Genomic DNA, 25,121 nt, shown 5'->3' with positions numbered 1-25,121 from the left:
AATTTTGCAGAAGAACTGCTCTGATGTAAATCACTATGAAGTCTGCAGAATTTAAGCATGAAAAACATTTATCTGTTGTACATTTTTTGCTTTAATTTGATACATAATGATTTAATTAATGATGGAGTTAATATCTACGTATGCTTCTAGTCATTTTTAGGAAAAACAAGGTATATTCTGATGTTTTGGCCAGCAATAGTTAATTTACGGTTCTGTTCTGGAAATGGATCTTCCTTAAAATGCATATTGCTTGTCTTGCTTATAGAGTCAGGACTATACTTTCAATAAGGCTTCCATACAGTTGCAGAACTGTTCAGCTTGTACATTATTCCCTATAGTGCTTTTGTGGTAGCATTGTAAGTCTAGTAGTGTTGGTTTTCTTCTAATCAGTTTGGCAATTTATTTTCAAGAACTGTCTATTCAAAGAAAATTGTTCTTCAGGAGTTGATAGAAAAAATAGCCATATGAAGTTCAAAAGAATAGAAGGATATTATAAAAACAAACCTATTCCTAGGTGTATATGATTTAGAAGTGTCCTCCATTTAGAAGAGTAAATGGTTTGACGTATGTACAGCAGTCTCCTAAGGAAGTGATGGCAACCTCATCACTTGAGACATGAAATGCACTACACAAAGCATGAGAAATGTGTTCCAGGAAGTAGTCCTTCATTGGCAGGAAGAAGCTGAACAACATTTTCCTTCTTTTTCTTGGCTGATTTCTCTTATAGATGCATATATTGTAACATTCTTTCTAAAAACAAGTAATTGTCACAGCTGGTGGCAATAAATTCAAGTGCAATTTTACTAGCAAAGAAGGAGGTGGACTTAAAGGATCACTACCCTCCATTAGCATTCCCGAGTGTGGGATGCGCAATCATAGGTACGTGTCTGCGGAGTGCCCATGTCGCTGCACAGAGCCCTTTTTTGGATTGTGGTTGTGGCTAAACCCAAACTGGGCCCAGGAGTAAGCACACTAAAGTTGACCAAGAGGTTTAGTTTTGACATCTGTAAGAACAGAAGTGTGATACCTTAGTGAAGAAGGATAACCAAGCTGCCACCTATTGGGGAATATATTGAGAGATGCATATTAATGACTCCCTTTGGGAAATCTTATAAAGAATGTTCCTTCTTGGATCCTAAATTGTGTTTCTCCATCTTTCCTTTCCACAAAGATGGAATGATTAATAGGAGGATAAAAGGCACTATGTGATAAGAGATCACTTGAACAAAAGCTTTAGCTTTAGTTTATTTGATTTCTCTCGTGCAATTTCTGCTTTGTAGAAAATAGAATAGGAGCTCTCTACAGAAAAGTTTTGTGCTGGGATATTTATGTCTGTTGAAGAAAACAGCTGCTTGTACGGATTTAGAGTATAGCATTTATGCCCCTTCAGGACAATACTTTCAAGAAAGGCTGGTAGCTAAAAGCTGGAAATACCTTTTAAATATTAAGCTGTAATAGCACTAATGACCGATTCCATACATGTGTAAGTATGCTTAGACTGCCATGAGACAGACAAACCATTGTTAGAGTAGTATTAGAATTACAGGCTTCAACTAATTGACTACTTCGCAGATTTCTAAAATCAGATATTATCTCACTTATGTATCATACCCTTCCTATACTGTCTTCCACCCCTGTCCCCACAGATGTGAGCATCACGCTGTTTTTATACAGTTTTGCCTGGAGGCATTTTCTGCATGGCCTTTATTCATCCCAGCATCTACTTTTAGCAAGAGCATGACCAGTAGTTAAAATTTAGTTCTACACAGATACATGCTATCTTCAAGTGAGTCATCTGATGAAGTTCACAAATGATAATAAAGTTGGGAATTGCCTAGAAAACAGGAGAAAGAGGCATAGATTTATTTGAATTAGATGCAGAAAATACACTGAAAATCACCTCGGGAGGAAAGAATTAAAGATATTCAATAGGAAGCAGAAGTCTGGAAACAAAAATAGTGCCAAAACCAGAGCAGTAGCGAGGGAAGGGTGACAATGAGCAGCAATTAGATTAGATAAAACTCTGTAATTATATATTCACCAGAAATAAGTGTATTTTGATGCCATCTGTGGAGAATCATTGCATCACAGAGGATGTAAACAGTTGTACCTGTCTATGGTCCTTTTGAGACTGCACCTGGAATATTAGATTCACTTCTGGGCGACTAGATGACAGAAGTAGTATTCACATGTGGATGGATTTCAGAGGATAGACTTTGGGATGTTTAAAGAGCATGATATATGCATAAGTTTTTATAAAGCTTATTATAAAGTAGCAAGTAGCTAAAGAAGGATAATCCCTTTCATGAAAATGCAGATAGTATGTGTAGTAAGAAGTAATGGAATTACATTTTGAAATTGTAATAATTTCAATATGTAATAATTTTGCAGAAAAACTTCCTCATGTAGGGTTTTATTAGCACATACAGCAAACTGCCAGTATACTCTCTTTTTGGTCACTAGAACTAGACTGGTCAAAGTAAGGAACAAATATAAAGGGATTGGAAAGTTTGACATTCCCTACCTAATGTCTGATTCCATGTTTTGAACCGGCCAGCAGATGTATTATTCAGTTAGGTCATCCCCAGGCCAAGCTTTGGCTGTTATACAAGAATCTATCTTGAGAAAAAAAATAGCCTGGGTGTGGTGCTGACGTGTAAAACACAGCAAGCTTGTGCAAGCCTGGAATTTCTACAGCAACTTAGCAAAGCAAGTAGAGAACATGTTTACAGGAAAGCCACAGAAAATTGAGGAAAATTTCAAGTAAGTGTTATCCTGATCCCTTGCCTAATGAAATCAGCAGTAGTCATTTCATTTCAGTGGAAAGGATCCTGTGTGATACTGTGTAACACACAGTGGGATCTTGTTTTTCCCTAGCTGACAAGATTTTCTTCTGTTCATACATATTTTTTACTTGCTGCAGGCATATATAATGTGTAATTTTATGTGGGAGTAAATACAAATCCTTATATACAGCCTACTCACACATTTATGAATGTAAACATTTTCTTTAAATAACAGCAAGAATTTCAGCATTTCATCCTGCGACTTACCAAAGCAAGTAAAGAACAGTCTAGAAAACATCACAGAGGCACAGTGACATAAATCAATGTAATTTAACCAATTGGTTAACAAGCTTTACTAAAATTCTGTGCAAATTAATGAATGGCAGGCAGGGTTTTGGTGGTGGTTTATTTGATTGTTCAGCTGTGTGTTTTACATTTCTAACTAAACACAGAAATGGATGTGGAAATGGTTTTCCATCAAAAGAGATTCCTTTAAACTTGTGAAAATTAGACTTATTATAAAGACTGGAAAAGACATTCAGTCAAGTTACTTTTAAGACCTATTACAGTAGCTTCTAAAGCACTCAGTGTATACATCAGGGATTGTTGTAGCAGTTTTATTTATCCATACAAAGCTAGACTGATTACTACGGAGTTACTCATGAAACATTAATAAAGCACTATGTTCAATGCTAACATGATTATGGTCTGACCTCGGCGATGGCACAAAGGACAGAGGCAGAAAGTGTCCCTGATAACATTACCCTAATGCTGGGCTCATCAATCATAATCTCCCAGTTTACCAGGAAAAAAAAAAACACGCATAAAACCTTCCACAGATGTGCATCTATAGTCCTACTCAGCCTCTCAATCCCCACAGACTTAGAGCAGTCCTGAGAGCCAGAAATAGAACAGATTCAGTCAGTAAGTCAAGCATGTTAAATCAAGGCAGGGAACACCACTGTGAAACACTGAAGCAGAGTTTTTATAATAAGCAGTCTTTAGTTTTGAAACAAAAGATGCAAGGTTGTGTAATTCAAAGTTAATTATAATGATATTTTCATTATGGCTTAGGCACATATTAAATTACAAATTACAGCATTGAGTAAAATGCATTCACTATAAATTATATTTTTGAGAGACTAAACGGTGTCCTGTTTTTGTTATACATATTTTGTTCCTATTACATAACTGTTACTAAGATTGAATTTTCTTTCTGTCTTTGAAATGATTTATTTGCACTCTTCTGCTGCCAATTACATTTTTGTACAGTTCCCTGGCTATTCAGAAGCATGCATAGTATTTCATAATTAAAAAGCTTCTTGAATAGTCATTAGAAACATCTATTATGAAATCTCTGTGCAGTGAGGATCTGGAAGATTTATCTTTTCTCCTCACCATTCAGCAGCAGTTGACATTCCTTTTTTACCAGATAAGCAGTAGATAAGATTTGATATTACTTCCTCAGTAGTAGCTTTGATTTTGTTTTGTGTATTGCCAAGGTTTGTTCTCAATGCAATTAAAACTCATTCAGCTAACAGGGGTTTCAATCTAATTTGGAATCGGCAGTGATTTTTTTTTAAACTTTCTATATCGCTGAAGAATCTTATTTACATCTTGAAGATGCTTACATAAAGGATCAGTTTCTGTGCAGACATCCCTGAATAACCCAAATCTGTAGAATACACTTCTATGTCGCTTTTATTAAAATATTACTTTGTTTAAATGAACATAACTAATTTCAGGTATCAGTATTGCCTGTTTTATTTTATTACAAGAGTCAAAGATTTTACTCCGATAGTCACTACAAGAAATGGTAAATGAGGCAGAGAAATACTAGGAGAGAATCTATGTATTGAATGGCTGCAGCGGAGCACGCATGTAAGGGGAGAGAAGAAAAACCCAGCTCACAGGCTGAAACAGCTGCTGGTCTGTTATTGAGCAGATCTACAAAACTGAAGTGTCTTGGAGTAGTTTTAAGAAAATATTTTTAAATATACTGAATATAAGTTAATAGCAAGATACTGTGGTAGGAGTTCTTGGAGAGACAGACAGCATACAGCTATGGAGGGGAGGGAAACAAGGCAGGAACTGCAGAAACAGGAGGGGCAGGTGCAGCTGTGCCCCAGACGAGGGGCAGCATCAGAGCTTTCCTCTTCTCTGGTGACACAAAATACCCAGGTAACACAAAACGTTGTGTTAGAAAGAGGTTGGAATAGCGTATTTTATAAATCCAGAACGCCTGATACTTTACACAGCACATAGTGTGCATTAAAATAAAAACCAATGCCTCCTACTGGAATGTCTGTAAAAAATAATTTTAACATCAAATTAGGATGAGCAGAGAGGAAAGTGTGCAATGTTCATACTGCACAAAGGTCTGATCCCACTAACCAGTAACTCGGCTTATATTAACTTTAGTTTATACATATACATAAACTTACTAATACCGATTTATATTTTACAACAGCTACAGGTCAGATTTTCAGCCTGGGGAACATGTGTGCATACACTTGCCTGCACACACAAAAAATGCAATACTTTTACTTAAAAATATGTATACACTAGGTATATAATAATGCTTGCGATATACCTATTAGCAATAAAAGTCACTCCATTGAAAACAGTAACATAAGAGACTCCTTCCTCAAAACAAAACCCATGAAAAAATGCTGACTGGAATGCTGCTATTTGAAAATTAAGCCCTAATAACAGTGATTCAAACAAGTTCAGTCTGAGAGTGCCTGAATAAAACTCTGTTTTCTGTACATTTTAATTATAATAGAAAACAAGCTGGATATTAGCTCATTTCTGCTTAACAGTAAGAATCTTTAAAAACCATAAATAATTTTATATAATACATAAGTATTATTGTTTTTCTAAAAAAAAAAATAAAATTGTTTCTTTATATTTTGTATTGAAAATATACTCAAAAAATTGAAGCCCGCAAAATGCTTTAAAGCCAAAATGTTCTTGAAAAAATGCTGTTCTTTAGGGCCATCACCAGCCTATTTTAAGGATATTATTGTTATCTTTTTCTGTGTGTTGTTCCTACTGTACCTACAAATTATTATTTACGCAGAAAATTCCCTCACCCTATTCCCTACTGAGCATTGCATATTCTTGAGAAACCAAACGATGCACTGTTGACAGTGAACAGCTTATAAATTTTCAGGAGGTGCTTACATGGAGGGGGAGCAGCCTGTGCATTAGAGCCAATTAGGGAGAGAATTCTGCAAGTATCGCACGAGTAGCATTGCAGAAGTACTTGGGAGGAACACCAGCAAACCAGGTCAGACCTGACATCAGAAGCTTTCTCCTGACTAAAACGAATCCAGGTTATAAAGCACAGATCAGGAGTCTTGTCCCCACCGAGGGCCAGGTAGGACTCTGTAGCCTTTTGGTGGCCGGTTCTTGAGTGCACCCTACCTATTGTTTGTGCCCAGTGCCATACCCCACAGGACACCCCGATGGGGAGGACGTGAACATCACACAGCACCCATTGCAGCCCACAGCTGGAGGCTGTGCGGTGCTAAGGCCCATGCAGAGCCACTCTCCTTCACAGCTCTGGCTCCTCTCTCCACCTTCTACTCTGGTCTCTGCCCCAAATACCCTACCACACCAGTCTTCCACCGCACAGCACGTGGCAGGCACAGCACTGTTAGTCCCCTTGCTACCGCCAACGTTCTCACAGCCTCCCTGACAGCAATTCTTCTGACTTTCAATTTTGTGTGGAGATCTGAAATTTATAGTTCAAAATAATTAAATTCACTCCTTACAAATTTCCCCAAAGTTTCCCCAAGAAACTAAGGTTCTTCCCCAAGGAACTAAGGACCCCAAGGTTCTTTAAAGAACCATTAGACCTATAAACATAGCACAATAAATCTGCTTAAAGAATTGGAGACGAAGACATGACATGCTGCTGTTAAGAAGTAGCTCATTTATTTAATAAGTTACTAAAGAACTGTTCATCCATGTGAAATAGAAGTTCTCCAAACCTGCCAGGGTCAGTAAGACCTTCTCTGGAATGACAAGCTGCTGAGTAAGGGCTGGTCATGCAAGTAGAAACTGCCTCAGGGAAACATAACATAGGCATTCAACTCTCCTAACTCTCCTAACTTTGAAGGTCAAAGAAAGTGTACTCCCCCTGATGAGCAAGACTGGCAAACTGGTAACAACGGACGAGGAGAAGGCTGAGGTACTCAACAACTTTTTTGCCTCAGTCTTCATTGGCAACCTCTCCTCCCACACCTCTTGAGTGGATGGACCGCAAGGCAGGGACCAGGGAAGCAAAGTCCCTCCCACTGTAAGGGAAGATCAGGTTCGTGACCACCTGAGGAACCTGAATACACATAAGTCTATGGGACCTGATGAGATGCATCCCAGAGTCCTGAGGGAATTGGCTGATGTAGTTGCTAAGCCACTCTCCATGATATTTGAAAAGTCATGGCAGTCAGGTGAAGTCCCTGGTGACTGGAAAAAGGGAAACATTGCACCCATTTTTAAAAAGGGAAAAAAGGAAGACCCGAGGAACTACAGGCCAGTCAGTCTCACCTCTGTGCCTGGGAAGATCATGGAACAGATCCTCCTGGAAGCTATGCTAAGGCACGTGGAGGACAGGGAGGTGATTCGAGACAGCCAGCATGGCTTCACCAAGGGCAAGTCCTGCCTGACCAACCTAGTGTCCTTCTATCATGGAGTAACTACATCAGTGGATGTAGTGGACAAGGGAAGAGCTACTGATGTCATCTATCTCGACTTCTGTAAGGCCTTTGACACGGTCCCCCACAACATCCTTCTCTCAAAATTGGAGAGATATGGATTTGATGGGTGGACTGTTCAGTTGATGAGGAATTGGTTAGATGGTCACATCCAGAAGGTAGTGGTCAACAGCTCAATGTCCAGATGGAGATCAGTGGCAAGTGGTGTCCCTCAGGGGTCACAGTACTGGGACAGTGCTGTTTAATATCTTCATCAGTGACATAGACAGTGGGATCGAGTGCACCCTCAGCAAATTTGAAGATGACACCAAGCTGAGTGGTGCAGTCGACACACCAGAGGGACGGGATGCCATCCAGAGGGACCTGGACAAGCTTGAGAAGTGGGCCCGTGTGAACCTCATGAGGTTTAACAAGGCCAAGTGCAAGGTCCTGCACCTGGGTCAGGGCAACCCCCAGTATCAATACAGCCTGGGGGATGAAGGGATTGAGAGCAGCCCTGCCGAGAAGGACTTGGGGGTGCTGGTGGATGAAAAGCTGGACATGAGCCAGCAATGTGCACTCGCAGCCCAGAAGGCCAATCACATCCTGGGCTGCATCCAAAGAAGCGTGGCCAGCAGGTCGAGGGAGGTGATTCTGCCTTTCTCCTCTGCTCTGGTGAGACCCCACCTGGAGTACTGCGTCCAGCTCTGGAGCCCTCAGCACAGGAAAGACACGGACCTGTTGGAGCGGGTCCAGAGGAGGGTCACGAAAATGATCAGGGGGATGGAACACCTCTCCTGTGAAGAAAGGCTGAGAGAGTTGGGGTTGTTCAGCCTAGAGAAGAGAAGGCTTCTGCAACACCTTATTGCAGCCTATCAGTACTTAAAGGGGGCTTATAAGAAAGATGGCGGCAAACGTTTTAGCAGGGCCTGTTGTGACAGGACAAGGGGGAATGGCTTTAAACTAAAGGGGGGTAGATTGAGACTAGATATAAGGAAGAAATTTTTTACGCTGAGGGTGGTGAAGCACTGGCACAGGTTGCCCCGAGAGGTGGTGGCTGCCCCATCCCTGGAAACGTTCAAGGTCAGGCTGGACGGGGCTCTGAGCAACCTGATCTAGTTGAAGATGTCCCTGCCCACGGTAGGGGGGTTGGACTAGGTGACTTTTAGAGGTCCCTTCCAACCCAAACTATTCTATGATTCTATGATTCTAACACCAGGAAGAGGATGTTAAAGGAGATAACGGGTGAAGTATGCTCCTTTGACCCAAGCATTTATTTTTTCAAATTTACTCTTCCACCTTTAAATAGTCAAAAGTTTTACCGTTTTCCTGAAATTCTCTCTGTATTCTAGAAATAACAATGCTATTTTTGACCAGAGTAAATGCCTAACAATTTTTTTTGTTAGTTACTTTTTAATAAATATATAATAGGTACTGATGCAAAAGAAACTTATAAATATGCAGAGTTTGGAGGAGGAAAAGAACAGTTAGGCTGCTCACCGTAAGTTGGTCGGATGCTGGAAAGATGCTGGAAAAGATGCTGGAAAGACAACAGGCTTTAAATTCTATTTTAAGTTTTATTACATACAAAGGAACATTAAAAATTTCCTAACTTAAAAGTTAGGAAATGCTTTCTTTATGGTTGTTGTGGCATACTTAATTTTATCCTTGCATGCTAACATCCTGCATCCTAAATGAAGTAAAAGTCCTATGAAAAAGATTATATGGAATGATGTAGTTTCTGACTATATCACGTTGCACACACGTAACACAATGTAATTAAGGATCAGGCATTTCTTAATTATTTATTGGGAGACATGCTTTGAAACCAAATAGTATTAGTTTAGTAGTATTTAGTATTAAGTACTATTAATGCTATTTAAATAATATTGCTCACAATTTGCACATGATGGCCTCTGATTTTGAAAGGGAACAACAACTTTTTATATGGTTCTCTGCAACATTTCTTTATAGCTTCTTATAGTATGCTGAACTTAAGCCCTTGAAAACTGAGCTGCATGTCAGCTATTAAGCCTGAGCCTTCCCATCCATTTTCCTCAGAAATAACAGTCACTGGTTTCGACAGAAAAGGGTCCAGTTTTCCACTAAAGCACTGAGAGTTCCTCTTCCACGTGGAGCGTTACAGGGAGAATGTCTGAGGAACAGACATGTCTGAGGAACATGTAGAACTGCGTGATTACCCAGAGAGCCAGACTCATGCGGCTTTCCCTGTCTGTGGCTATTCCTGTGTGTGGCGTGGTGGGCAGGGGGCTGCTGCCGGTGGGCAGTGCATGGCGCAGTACTACAACGTCCAATGATTATTTCTGAAGCAGCTTCCTTTTGATGAAAATGAATAAAATGAAAACACATTTTTTCCAAAGTTTATCCCCCTGTAAAATTTGAACCTTCTTGGGGCAGACATGAAACTCTGTCCTAGATGGAAAGTGTTTGTGCTGAGTAGTGGCACTGTGCTAGAAACAATGGAGGAATTCGGATTTCTCAGGGGAAGAAAAAAAAAAAAGCCACAATCTTTGAGAATGAAAAGTATTAGGTAATGTAATATAGAGGGTTGCTGCCAGCTCTGCCTGTATGCAGTGAGTAGCAGTAAGCTTGACACAGATGTTTACATAATAAATTGTATTAAGGCTGGTGTTTTTTTTTCAGAACGAGACAGACTCTTTTCAGTGGTGCCCAGTGACATGACATGAGGCAATCGGTACAAACTGAAACACAGGAGGTTCCATCTGGACATCAGGAAACACTTTTTTACTGTGAGGGTGACCGAGCACTGGCACAGGTTGCCCAGAGAGGTTGTGGAGTCTCCATCCTTGGAGATATTCAAAAGCCCTCTGGGTATAGTCCTGGACAGCCTGCTTTAGGTGGCCCTGCTTGAGCAGAGGGGTTGGACCAGGTTTTTTCCAGAGGTCTCTTCCAAACTCAGCCATTCTGTGATTCTGTAATTTTTTTTTTTTTCTAACAAACTAATCGAAAATTAGTTCCCAGATCTGAGAACTGAACTGCACTTGTTCTGATCGAAGGAAACTAGGTATATGACACTGTACAAAATCAGGACTGTGATGGAGTTTGGGCAAGGACACATATAAAAGCCTGGTCAATGAACCATGAAACTTTATTTTAATACCAGTTCCTGTTTATCACAGTTCTTCTCTGAAGGTAGCATTAGGAAAGAAGGAACAAGTGTGCCAGCATGCCATCTTAAATACATGATGAGTCTTTAGAGGAGAATGATTTGTGTGTCCAGGTACAGACTCATGGGAAACTAAGACAGGTATTCTGGTAGAGGGGTAAGGAGAAACTGTGCAATGCCTTCAGCTTTCGAAAGCTCCAGTTCAGGCAACGTTATCTACTAAGGATGCCAATCATGTCTGATAAAGACGCATTGGTTGGATCAGGCTCAACGGTAATACTATCATCATTTCCTGCATCTAGAATTAATCTCTTTCCATATGCTGAGCAAAGGGATAGCAGTCCTTGAACCCATTTTTAAACTACCTAGTCACAGCCTGTGTTTTCTTTGGTGAACCAACCTAATGTCAAAAATGAGTGTGAAAAATGCTTTTCTTCTTTGAGAAATCATTCACAATTCACACATGGAGTTCAGAACCTCATTTTGCTGATACAGCTTTTTAATCCTCAAGTTTCCATTTTAGATTTAAGACTAATTAGAACTAGTTGGAAAATGAGTTGGAAGATTGTGTTTTTGAAATTATTTTCCCATTTTCATCAGTTTTTCTTGACAAATTAGCTAACTTATTTGACAAGGCCAAAAATTAATAATTAAAACCCTTGCAGCTAGGAGAAACCCAGTAGCCGAGAAGAAAATTAGCATGCTATAAAGCTGAAGGAAAGAAAAATATCTTTTTAGTGTTTCTCTCAACATAATTAGTTCTGTTTTTTAATGTTTGAAGGATTTCAAATATATCAAGTAAGCCTGGACAGAAAATGTAATGATACCCATTATGTTTCCTCAATTAATAGGAAAAGGTAGGACGTAATTTAAACATGAAATTGCAAGATGGAATTTACTTCCTAACTCTGAATTTCACTTGCAGGCCCTGGAAAGTGAGTTTGTATCATGTCAACTTCATCAGTGGATTGACCTTATATTTGGCTACAAGCAACGAGGACCAGAAGCAGTGCGTGCACTCAACGTTTTCCACTACCTAACATATGAAGGCTCTGTGAACCTGGACAGTATCACTGATCCTGTCCTCAGGGAGGTAGGTGTTTACTGCCATTTTGTTATAAAAACTGCTGTCATCTCACAAGAAATGGTATTTTTTCCATCTTTCACTGCTGGAGAAAATTGTTGTGTGTGACTTGATTCAGAACTTAGGCCCTAGGTGACTTCAGAAGCAAGTATTAATAAACTAGCATTAAAACAGATGTCCCAAAGTATTTTGTTTGCTTGAAGTTACTATATTTAATGGTCAATTATGATATGGGAAATTATAATGTAATGTATATTCTGTAATATATATTCTGCTACTTTTTATAATTTACTTTTATATAAGTTCACTTAGTAGAACTGAAAAGCTGAAAGAAAAAAATGCATCATAGTCATAGGGAAAAAAATCTAACCTTTTCAGTCAGATAATGTTGGTGAGAATATGTATCTGAAAAAGAGTATATTTGTTAGAGTGACAGTAGCAATTATTCAGATTACTTTTGTTTTAATCACGTAAAGTATAATCAAACTGTTACCAAAATAGAAAATGTTTGCTATTTGTGTGCATACAAGCATTTATGTTTGTATATATGTATGCGTGAAATATATATACATGCGTATATATACAAGTGAGCTTTTTAAATTTATCAGTAAATTAAAAAAAAAAATTGTGCTAGCTATCCTGATACATGTTTCCTTCCAGTGACTGTATTTGGCTTTAGTAAGACTATTAATTTGAACGATCATTTTCTAGTATCATCCATTCGTTGGCTAAAACAATTGAAATTTGGTGAAAAGTGTGAAGAAGCAACAGCTGCTAGATGAGTACCGCTGTGATGAAGCTGTACACACGATCTTCCATTCCCCCAGATAGCTGCCATCTGCTGTATGCAAAACAGTAATAATTTATACATTGCCAGGCGATGGGTTTTTGTTTGTTTGTTTATTTGTTTTCCAATCTGGGAGACAGAAATCTACAGATTTCAGAAAGAAATAGATTCTAGAAAGCATTTGTAGTCAGCTAAATATTGGGTTTTGGTGTGTTTTTTTTAAGTAGTGCATTGCTGCATCTTGTTACATTTGGTGCTTTTCAAGGAGCAGAACTAAAAAAACATTCAGACCTACAGCTTCCTAGAGCCGGATTTTCACATCATGCACTGTAAAGCTTGTATTTTGTAAATGGTTACTATTTGCTTAGTTTTAAGAATGGCCAGAATTGCTTTGATCCCACTGCCTCAAATATTTAATGTTAACATCTACATAACAGTTTTCTGGATTTAAAACTTTGAGCACGAGAAGAGTCAGTAAGGTACAAAACTGGAGATACGAAGGAGCAATGCTTTTTAACGTATAAAACAGGTGTCAAGCACCATGAATACAAGGGATTTGCATGGCTTAAGATCCTGATTTGCATGGGCAGACTCCTATGTCTTGACTTTAAGGGTCTACTCCCACAAGGCAGTTTGTAGGATTGAGGTCTATCTGTCTGTCTGTGCACCTTATTTAACATCTTATGACATGATGAGACTCTTCATCTCTCCTGTGGCTCTACTTACATGCATAACTTGTCATCAGAAATTTCAAGAAATTCATGGAGATGTTTTTGTTCACTCACTTGTACATCTAACCCACGCCCTGTCAGTCAATAGCATATAAACCTCTTCTTAGGCTATTTACGCTGTGTAAACTTCTAAGCACAACTTTATCTTCATTGCCACAAGTTAGATTAGTAAATAAAATTCATTGTTAGCAATGAGAAGGCAATATGTCTAGAAAAAAGGAATCCTCCTATTTTTGTTATATATAGATACATAAAGTTGTATGCATGCATTTAAAAATAGTATGCTTTCTCCTCCAAGAGATCTCAGACATTCGTGATTTGTGGTTTGTCATAAAAAGGTTAAAAATACTTTTTATTCATTTTTAATCAGAAATTACAATACACATGTAAATATAGACAGATTAAGAGCCATCTTCTGTTTCCCTGAGCTCTATTTATGAAACTAGCAGACATTCTCTGGCCAGTAATAAAACATTTGATGTCTTGATGATCAAGTAGATCAGGTGTTTGGATGTCCTGTTTCTGTTACAAGTATATATGTTCTATATACATTGTTTTGTTGGCTTTTTTTTTTTTTTTTTGTACTTTATTCTGGCTTTTACTAGATATTCCAGAAAATAAATTAAAAGCAAAAAGATCTTTTAAAAGCCTCTGAAGACCACTTATAAATACAGAACTGTAAGGATAGGAACACTAGCACCTTTAAAAATAGTGATAACAATTGTTTAGTATGTTTTACAGTGGCAGGTGGTGGTGTCTGGCATCTTAACTTAGAAACACTGCAATTTAAAATTAATTGAGCTTTGCAGTTATCCAGGAAAATGCATCTCTCAGTATCCAAATGCTCTTGATGTTTATTTTCTAAATAAACTGAAACATTTTTGTTCTGTCACAAAGAAGATGATGAATGTTCTCAATAAATGGCTGTAAAATAAGCCAATCAATACAACCTTATTGGGAGCAGCCGTTACCAGACCAATGGTCCCAAATACGGCAGTAGCCTCCTCAAACTGTGGCCGTAACTAATTTCACATTGAGCCGAGTCCCAGCAGAATTTTCCCAGTGAAATAAGGCTCCAAATAAAAAACCCCTCCCATTTAGGTCTGAGCTGATTGAAAGACATCATTTAAAAAGGCAGTTCCCCATGACCTGTTCATTCTATACCTTGGCCCTTTCACTTTCACCCTTTGCTTGAGCACCTCACTCAACCACTGAGGAATATGTTGTTCTTAGCTTTCTGTTAAGAATGGTAAAGGAGTCACTTCAGCAGCCTTCTGGCTGGAGAAAAAATTTATTCAGTGGTGGGATAACTCGTCCCTGCCATTCCTTACATCTTTCTCACATGCTTGGGGGAGCCCTCTAAGAACTCTCTACTGATTAAGACTGGAAAAATGGCCATCCTATGCTTTTGTTCTGTTTTGACCTATTTAGTAGAAGACTCTCCGTCTGGCTTGCTTTCTTCGTTTTCTATTTTGCAAATTCAAAATGGGTGAAACCGGCGTGCTGGGATAGCATTAAGTTTTAGATTAATAAAGTCTATAAAATTACATATGTCTGCCCCGGTAATAACTCTTTGGCAATTTAAGATCTGCACTGGATGGGTAAAATATACTGATTTAATTTGAACATGCTGATTTTGATTTTTCAAACAACTTCGTAATTTTCTGATACCACAAAAAATATTTGATCACTATAATTTATTTCAAATAGTGATGAGGGCAAGATGAAAGTCAGGACTTAAATGCTCCACAGAATGTATAAAATTGAATTTTATTTAGATCATTTATGATTAGAAATTGGGAAATTCTCCAGTTCTATCAACTCTAATGGTCTCTTATTCTGCACGTTGCAAAATTGTTTTCATATTGTAATAAGGAGGAGAAAAAATGTGTAACAAAATAAACATTTTCAGGCCCCAATTATTCTTTTGTTTGTTTTTTTTGTTGCAACCTTTTGTTTTCTATTTGTAAATTTTTCCATTTTTAAAGTAAAAGCAGTGAGGTGAAAGCTAAAACTTGAAGAACAGCTTAAGGATATTGATTCATTCTTACTTGACAGGTGAAATCATGGTTGCAGCACTAACCACAGCAATTACAGCATTAAAATGTCAAGAAATTAGAGGTCAGAATAACAGATAATTTTCTTCCTTTTGTCAGATTAAAAATTGACATTCTTTGACAGCACAGGATCTCTGGCTGAGAAAATTATGACAGCTTAACTCATCTTCTACTTGTAAAGCAGTAATTGATAATGAACTTTACTATGACAGTCTTCTCCTGTGGAGAAACATGACAGAACATCCCTGGTACAAAGCCTGTATCTCTTTTTAATATGTAAACAGTAGTTATATTGGACATTAGATGTTATTTGGAATTGTCTTTACTGTTAGTTAACATCATAATCCAAATCCTTTCCACTGGACAGATTTGGCTGACTTCAGGGGGTTGATGCTGAGAATGCTAATGTATAAAGAACAGTATTGGAAATGTAGTTTATTTATGGTGCTTCGATGTTATTGGTTCACTTCTTTAGGAAAATGTAGTTCCTCCCCTCGTTTCTCCCAGAATGTCTATAGATTTTAGGAGCCTAATTTTTCCCAAACACCTGGAAATGTGGACACTCAAAAATCAATAGAGTTATGTTTTTTTCAAGTTAGGAACTTGTTTCTGTGTGACGCAAAGTATTGCGGCTGAAAGGGAACAGCACAGTTATACTGGTCATTAGAAAATGCAACAGAAGAGCTAAAATTATTTTCAGTACTACCTTGTAGATTAAACACAAAATAATTAAGTGGGCAGTTAGTGCATAATAGATAAATCACATGTAGTACTGAAAGCACATCTAGTGTGCAGAAAAGTACTATTTCAGGTTTTCTGTTTATTTGTTTAAGATCATAGCCAGATGTCTATTTACGTTTTTTTTAGATGTTCAGCTTGTTTGTGGTTAGAAATGCTTTGAAAAATCAAGTGAAACATTATATTACACAGCTATTGGTTTGCACTAGACTTTAGGCTAACTTTGTGTCATCCTTGTGTTCTTTGTGAGTTGCAAATACAGCTTAGCAGTGCAGTACAGTGACTTTCCCGTGACTGCTGCCTCTTCACCAAACGCTTGCATCCCCCCAGTCCGACAGGAATTGCAAGTGCGTAGGAAAGCAAGGCAGTGTGAAGCTACTGGGCTCAGATATTTGTTCCAAGCAGCCACCTGTCAAAATACCTGAGCATACTCGCAACTCACACAGCAAATTGAAAAATGACTAAAATTGCTAGTGTTTGACAGGCAGTTGCTTGTGCCCATAAACTAATCCTAGTAGGACAGTTTTGCTGGCAGCTAACAGAGCATATGGCCTATGCAATATTTATTTCTTTGGTGGTGACTTGATATTTAGCATATTTAAATAATTTGAAAAGTCATAATGATGTGGTAGTCTTGCAGTGCTTTTCAGTTACCCTCATTTCTGGGTTTTATTTTTCCTCTTATATTTTCTTCTGTTATCTCTTTCTTTGATCTGACAGGAATAACAAAGCATCCCTCTGGATCTGCTATAGTGAAATATGCCCACAGGAAGAGCAGAGTAGATCACATCAGTTCTCACTTTTTTTTTCCCCCTCCTTTCCTTCTCCCCCCCCCCCCCCCCCCCCCCCCCTTGCTGAAACACTCTTTGCTACTACAGAGGGCTGACATGATAGGGTTGTCAAGACTCAGCAAGATAGATATATCTTTAACAAAGGGAGCTGGAATGCTAGCCTTTCCCTGGTGGCTGAACCTGGCAAATTTATGAGGAAAAAATTAACACGCTATTCTAATAGCACTATATAATGCTTTCAAGGTAACGCCAGCCCTTGTAACCATGTGCTTGTTCTTGCTTTCGCTTGGAATTATTCTTATTTATTCTGATTTCATTTTTAACTTGTTAGATCTTTTTCTTCTGGGCACTGTTTCTTTGATGTGACAAGAATATCAAAACCACCCCTATGGATCTGCTTGATTGAATTGTACCCACAGCACTGGCCACTTGCATGTTCAGTTGTGCTTAATTGCCTCCATACAAGGGATGGTCTTCGCTTCCTTTCTAGGAGCAGTCCTGCTTAGGCATCAATATGGATAGTGGTGAAATAAGTAGGAAGCTGCAAGTAGTATGAATATCCACTTTTTTCGAAGTTAATTGAAGGAATCTGTATAGCAAGAACAGTTATTCAAGTAAAAGCCGTCATCAAAGTAGAAAATATTTTCTTATATGCTAAGGGCTCTGTTCTTCTCGGAGAAATGTGTACTTGTGTTCTGCTGATTTTTGTCGAGAAGTCTACACCTCCTTCAGTCCCAAATACTGTGTTTCCCAGACATACAAAACAGGGATTTTTTTTTTCTGAATTTATACTGGTTTTGGGAAAAACACCTTGATTATTTTATAGTATTTTTGGCCTGTGAGACTGTTCTGTATGCATTAAGAGATTATCAACAGAAAACTAAATGGATTTTTATGTTTCACTCTCGGAGCATCTGTGGATATAATAATTTTTATGTCTTTCCAGTGAGTTTCAGAGCTCAGTATCCTCCTCCTTAAATGGGAAAGGAAGAGTTTTTACTCACTGTCACTTTGTTATGATAGCTCTCTGTAGATCAAGAAGAAAAACACAGGGATTTTTTGAGGGTAAGATATTTATTTCTGTAGGTAAAGATTCCTGCAGAAGATACTGAATACAGAAGTCACCTTAAATCAGAATATTCAATAAGGAATTAGTGTAAATTGCATGAGGTCAGTTACCATACAGTAATTGCCCAATGTATAGGCTTTTATTTTGAAATTAACGTGTGCTCTTTTACTTGTCTCTCATTCAGGGGAAGGGGCTTTCAGAAGGTGTTTACTGCAGAATAACTGAAACATTTTAACTATGCATCCCATTTTACTATGAAATAACGTTTTGGGAGCACCTACACTGAGTAACACAAGCCATTTATGACAAGGAGTCAGAAATCGTAATCTGATCCATAGGATTCCAAACTAGAAACATCCTTCTACCATTGCTTAAAACAATTATCTACAGTTAGATTAATGATAGATCACGATATCTCCAGTTAATGAATGTATTAGAGATGATCAGGTAGTCAGTATTTTAGTGAATCTGTGCTGATCGGGGTTCATGACCATTCCTGGATCATGCTGTTATATGTTTATGGGAATTCAGAATCTTTTCATAGTCAAGAAAATAGACAGTTCCTGGAAGTAAAACAAATTGTGGTGTATGGGTGGGTCTGGGTCCAAAATGGCATACTAGAAGGTCTGGGTTTTGTTTATTATTCATTGTACTTGTGATTAAAAAGCTCAGCATCCAGACAGAGCTAAGCACTGCCACTCAACGTACATCACTGACCATACACCGAGCATTCAGACTGAAAAACTGCTGATAACTTATTTAGCTGATGAGACTTCAACCGACCTATTTGATAAATATTTCAGATAATTCATTCATCAAAGGAATACTAGGGTGAGTTTGTGAATAACTCATAGCCCAGAAAATGTCTCAGTCTACTTTGAGTATTATTTGGAATAAATTGTTTGGCCAGTTCTCATGCATGTTAGAAATTTCATACACATTTTTGTCAGAACATCCTGGAGTCTTACCCAAACTGAGTTTAATGTTTTGTCAATATAAAAAGAACAGCATTAACCGCAATTGCTCTCTTTTATTGCAGAAATATATAAAATATGGGTCTTGTACATCAAAATTTCTTCTTTATTGTCTGGTTATTTTGTTTTTCTCCATATGGATGACAGGTACCAATTATCGATTTTTAAAATTAGCAACAAGCATTTTAACATACACTTGAAGTAATATTTTATGTGAGAAAGACAGAGAGAGAGATGGGGTGAAAATTACTGCAGCTGATTGTAACAGAAATAGCTGGAAGGGGCTTCTTTTTCCTATTAGCACAGATTTCAGTTATATTACGCTGTCATTACCTCAGCATAAATTAACTATTATTCAAAACATTTCACACACAGCAGTTTATTGGAACAGATATTACTCAGTCTAAGTATCTAGTCATTCACTTAGAAAGATGCAAAGCTGAGCTTTCTAAATGTTTTAAACATATTGATAATGTGCCTCTTTAATGCCATTTTGAAGCCTGTGTACAGTATATCTATATTACTGTTTTCAATTTATGTCAAGAACAAAGTGAAGTTTTGAAGAATGGGTTCTGGGAAATAATCCAAACAGAATTATTTCTTTATAAGCTAAACCCTGAAAATAACTGAGAACATTTATTTTAAATGTAACAGTATAACCTGTTTCCAAAACTGAAATTCTAATACACACTGAAGCTTCATGAATACTATATGCGACACCTTTCAGTACGTATGTTTTACCTACTTCCCTGTCAGTCCCTTTTCAGCTTTTAGCTTTGAAGGTTTGCCTGTTCTCTGAGACAGTTCTTGTGTCCTGCAGTGGATAAATTGAAGGCTGGCAGATGGTTGGAGCCTCATCATAACCACAATTTGGAGTAAAGAGAATGTGCTTTGCAAATCTCAGAGCACCTTCTTAGGGTGGGAACAAGGCAGAGGTTTTGTGATAGAAAGATGAAGCTGAGGGCAAAGAGATTAGCCAGCATTTGCTTTCCATTCAGATAAAAAAGAAAACCACTAATGTTACATTACCACATTCTTAACTTAATGCATTTTATTTCATTAACAAGAAAAGATTTTACTCCTGAGTTTTGCTATTTTTTTCGACAAAGCAGAAGTAGAACATGAAGTCACACTTTCAATTTTGTACAGTTTTATAAAACAAGACCAAAATACGCATAGTAGATACTTTGGTTTACTGAGTCTGTCCTGCATTCCAAGCATTAAAAAATGTCTTCAGTGATCATGTTTTATTTCAATAATAAACCAGAAGAAAAAAAGTCACAGCTAAAATGCATTCTTTAATGATTAAGTACCCTTTCCTCTTTTATTATTGCAAGCTTTCAGAAGGCCTGTCCTGTTGTTTGCTTCCCTGTTTTCCTCATTTTCTTTTGTGTTTTCCTACAGGGGATGTTCTTAATTGTAAAATAAGTAGAAATAAATATGATGTGTATGTTCTGTGTAATGGCTTTCTGAAACGTGTAAGTTATCCTTCTGGCAGTAAAGATTATTCATTAGTTTAGCTATTAATAACATTTATTTTCCATGGCAATGATATTCTCTAGACTTGATCTTATGCCTTCATTTATTTACTTCTACAGCAAAAGATGTCAGTGTCCCAGTAGTTCAAAAGACTACCTGCTTATGATCATCTGAATTCTTGTCAGCTACTGGCCAAATTGCCATGGGGTATGAACAGTTGCTAATAGACCCTCTTTCTCTCATGTTTTGGTTGAACTTCCTCATGAGCATGGTGTGTTACTCTATATGCTGGTTTACCAGAAAGATTTGAGAGAGTTCAGAGTAGAGCATCCTAGTGATGAGAGGACAGAGAAGACTGATTTATGGACAAGATTTCAAGAGCTTGACAGGAAATAATGGAGTGAAAGGGGACGTGTAGCAGAAAGGCAGGAATATGGAGAGTTCATCATGCCAACTGAGATAAGGATATTACTTGGTCTGATACCAGATTAAATAGCAGTTACAGGATCAAATTCAGACAGGAAAGTTCAGGCTTAAAGGCAGCTGTAGTTTCCTAAGGTCTATAGGCTGTAATTTGACTGTACAAATCTCGTAAGAGAAATTGTAGAAGCCTCATTAAATGGGTTATTTCAGACTAGAATGGGCAAACACTGTAAAAATGTATTGTTAGGAAGAATGTCCACGTCGTGGTTTAACCCCAGCCAGCAAATAAGCACCACACAGCTGCTCGCTCACTCCCCCTGCAGCAGGATGAGGGAGAGAATCGGAAGGGTAAAAGTGAGAAAACTCGTGGGTTGAGATAAAGACAGTTTAGTAAGTAAAGCAAAAGCTGTGCACACAAGCAAAGCAAAACAGGGAATTCATTCACTCCTTCCCATCGGCAGGCAGGTGTTCAGCCATCTCCAGGAAAGCAGGGCTCCACCACACCTAACGGTTACTTGGGAAGACAAACGCCATCACTCCGAACGTCCCCCCCTTCCTTCTTCTTCCCCCAGCTTTATATGCTGAGCATGACGTCATATGGTGTGGGATATCCCTTTGGTCAGTTGGGGTCAGCTGTCCTGGCTGTGTCCCCTCCCAACTTCTTGTGCACCCCCAGCCTACTCGCTGGTGGGGTGGTGTGAGGAGCAGAAAAGGCCTTGACTGTGTGTAAGCACTGCTCAGCAGTAACAAAAACATCCCTGTGTTATCAACACTGTTTCCAGCACAAATCCAAAACATGGCCCCATACTAGCTACTACGAAGAAAATTAACTATCCCAGCCAAAACCAGCACAGTACACTATGGGCAGATAGAAAAATTGGGACTTCTTCATCCACATCTTTTATTCTGCTATGTTCTGTTATGGCGATAGCCGTGAGCATAACATGAACCCAACTACTTTGTCAATAACTGTGTTAGTCTGTGCCTCTTACGATTACATTAACTTCCATCATAAGTCATTGCATCTTTTTTGTTTTAATTCAGTATTATCTTTATAAGCTTTTATTTTTGACAAATTAATGGTTAATGTAGAAATTAATTTTTAAAATTGCTACATTATGGATGGAAATTTTTCAAGACAGTCAGTTTATGTCTTTGGAGTTCTTCATTGTTTAAACCCTTCTGTTTGAGGCATTGGTCCTTTGCTGACTTATGCAGACTGAAGTCAACAGGTTGAAAAAATACCTACCATGTATAGATTGCTAGCCAGAGTCATAGTTTACTACAGTTCCTACAACCAAACCCAGTTGCATGTTATTTACACCAAGTCACAGAAATTAAATACTGTCCTAAATATTCACATTCCCTTTTTATTTCTTATATCGTCAGTTTTGTCAGAATGTTACACAAAATGTATAAATGTGTAGTAGTTTTACAGAATACAATGCAAATGTATGAGCATTTCCTAAGATAGAAAGAGGACAGTATTGAGGAAGTAAATGTAATTGAAGTGGAAGAACACTAAGGAAATAACTTGAGACATTTTTCTTAAAAAAGGGATAAATTCAGTTGATGGACAAAAAAATAATGACAGAGGTGGGGGAATTTAAGAATTTTTGTTCTTTAAAAAATAATTCCCTCCCAAAATAAACTTGTCATGCAGAAATTTTACATACATTTATTGTTGATTTTCAAAAGTTGAACTTCGAATTTTTAAAGCCCACAATTTAGCTTTTAAAATACAAAGCATAGTTAAAACTGGCTGTAAGCATGCACTGTTAAAGCTCTTAGTGACGAACAAAAAAAAAATAATTTGAAAAGAGTGGATGAAATTTCAAAGTTTCAGTGAAACCTCCTGCTGAATTACTGTTTCATTTTTATGGATAGGATGCCTATGCTTAAAGGCCTCTGCGCTCCTAAAAATGACAATTATGACAAAACATATACGGTGTCTTAAACAAAACCAAAGGCAAGGGGAGCTCATAAATGATATTAAACCTGATGTGGCCCCCAACAAATTCTCCCTTCTAATGGCACGTAGTAAAATTTTGCTATGTGTAAGAGGCAGTGCACTATTCAGATGACATCAGCCTCCCTGAAAACCATGGGAAGTCGCCCAATGCTACTTCCTTGGCTCCACTCCCAATTACTCCCCAAAGCACTTAACAAGTCTAGGGTGCTTGTATTTTATTCTCATCCCGGTTAGCGTTTCCCTTTGTTCCGGCAGCTGTGGGGGTACCACACAGCTCTTTCTGCTTCTGTGACCTTTCCTGGCTAGCAGAAGTCAGGAGCCATTTGGTCACCCAGCTTGAAAGTTGGGGGTCCTTCAGAAATATTCACTCCCCCAGTTTCCTCAAAAGTAGCACTGCTTTTTTCGCTTGATGCATTGGCCTGTTGAGAGCTGTGAGTGGAGGTCAGGTTGACCGCTTCTGCTTTTCAGACCAGGTTATGGAATAAGGACAGAGATGCTCAGTTTTACTGTTTTGTCCAGACTAGAGATTGTCCCATGTCCCTTTCCCAGGAGATCTTCATGAACAGTAGAAGTTTCTTCTTTCTTCTGCCTCAATGGAGAGGAAAAGTAGCAAGAGATTTTTCACAAGTACCTTCTCTGTTTTGTAGCATTTCTACTCCTGGACAATATCTGGAGCTTTATTATTGTAGGGATATAAAGGAATAATAATTCCTCTGTCTTCATTGCCACAGCATAACTAGCTTCCGCTTTCAGCTCAGCATTCTGGTTAGTATAAATGGTGATGGATCAGTGATGTGTGAGTTTGAAGTTTTTTAAAAATTCTTTTTAAATAATAGGAAAACCAAAAGTACCTTCAATTTTTGCCCAGAATAAAGCCCTGCATGTACTGTAGTGTTTAACTGAACCGGTCAGGGTGAGCAGCTTCTCTTCATATCTGAAGAAAAGAAATAAAAATGAGGGATGAAGGAGAAGAAATGGAATTGCGTGGGAAGATGGGCATTTACACAACTCCTGTCTTCTTGAGGGAGGGAGAAAGAGGCCAAGGTACAGTGGGAACATGAGAAGCCAGGTGAACAACAGACAGGGCAAAAGGACAGAAAGGACATTTGGAGCTCTTGATGCAGAGGAGGAGGAAGGGAAAGGGTTAGGAAGGCAGTCCTTGGGAGCCTTATAGAAGCAGTGAAGGAATTACCATAGGAACAGAGAGCTCTTGGTAAGGTTGTTAATGCAGAGAAATGATATTTGCAGCCTTCCCAGAGCTTTATGGGATTTTTTAGTCTTGACCTTTGGGACTTCTTTTTTCATTAATGAATTCATTGAGATATTGTATAATGTAATCTAGTTAGGCATTTCTAAACAAAAAAGACTTTATTTTAAGTACTTCTGACTTGTAAAATTTAGCAGGTTTCTAGATGCAGTTGATGGTGTTTTGAAAAATACTGCTGGCAGTTTTTAGCCTAGCACAACTGGAACTTCAGGCTTTCTGGCTGTTACTCACTGCTTTTCACATGTGGAAACAATTGTAGCATCCCAGACAGCAGCAGTATTTTTTTAAAATGCCTGTAAATTTTAGTGACTGCCAACTAAGAGATGCTAATGACAGTTTTCATATAATTTTTTTATTCCTTCACTTCCTCTTTTGTAGACTTTGAAAATCTGTAGTGGTTCCAGTCAGAAAAGAAGCTACATTTAAAAATTCAGAGGATTTTTTATTTCTTTCTCAAGGAAATGTAACAAATTTATCTCTGCTTTAGAAAAGCCTTGAAATAACTTTTCATTATTGGAGATAATGCACTTGGAATCCTAGGAGCCTTTTAAGAAAAGAATGTGTCATAAGTTGGCTCTGTTTAAAAAAAAAAAATCCATCCCAAAGATCTAAAAACATAAATTAAGATTTCAGCATCCTGGCTTGTATTTCATATGCAAAAGAGAAAAATAAATTAGTTAAAGGATGATATAAGGGAGAGGAAAGGAAATGCTTGGCTTAAAAGCAAAAACTCCTGAGTAGGAGTGTCAAGAAGTGAGAGGTATGACAAACCTAAGACTGTAATGGTAGATTTAAAAAAAAAAAAAAGAAAACAGAAAGATGCAGGCAAGGATAGCTTCAAGAAAAGTTTTGGTAATGGCAAGAACTTGAATTTCTTGGAACTTGACTGGTGACACAAACTCAGGAAAAAAGAAACAGTTTGGCCAGAATAGAAGATGATGCTCTGAGCAAGATCTTGCTAAGACCTAAAAGTGAGGACTTTCTCTTAGTAACAGGATTTATACAACAGGAGGCACATTGAGGCAACAGAGCTGGTTTGGTTTGGTTTGCAAACACTAACTAGAACACATCTGCAATTCTGCATGTTGTGATGCTTTGATTACCATCACATAAAG

General features: G+C 38.0%; 1 protein-coding gene across 5 annotated transcripts in view; it reads left to right on the top strand.

The window, feature by feature from the left end:
• The window catches only part of NBEA (neurobeachin), a 516,384-nt gene that overhangs the window by 456,388 nt on the left and 34,875 nt on the right, over positions 1-25,121 (top strand). For all 5 annotated transcript variants that reach the window (XM_076364262.1, XM_076364263.1, XM_076364261.1 and 2 more), the window contains one exon: positions 11,560-11,727. In XM_076364262.1, the coding sequence (XP_076220377.1) occupies positions 11,560-11,727 (168 nt within the window). The remainder of the gene's footprint in view (positions 1-11,559; positions 11,728-25,121) is intronic.

Source organism: Aptenodytes patagonicus, chromosome 1 (genome assembly GCF_965638725.1).
Source record: "Aptenodytes patagonicus chromosome 1, bAptPat1.pri.cur, whole genome shotgun sequence".
Taxonomy (NCBI): Eukaryota; Metazoa; Chordata; class Aves; order Sphenisciformes; family Spheniscidae; genus Aptenodytes; species Aptenodytes patagonicus.
The sequence above is the reverse complement of the archived record's forward strand: the minus strand, read 5'-3'. Positions and strand labels throughout refer to the sequence as shown.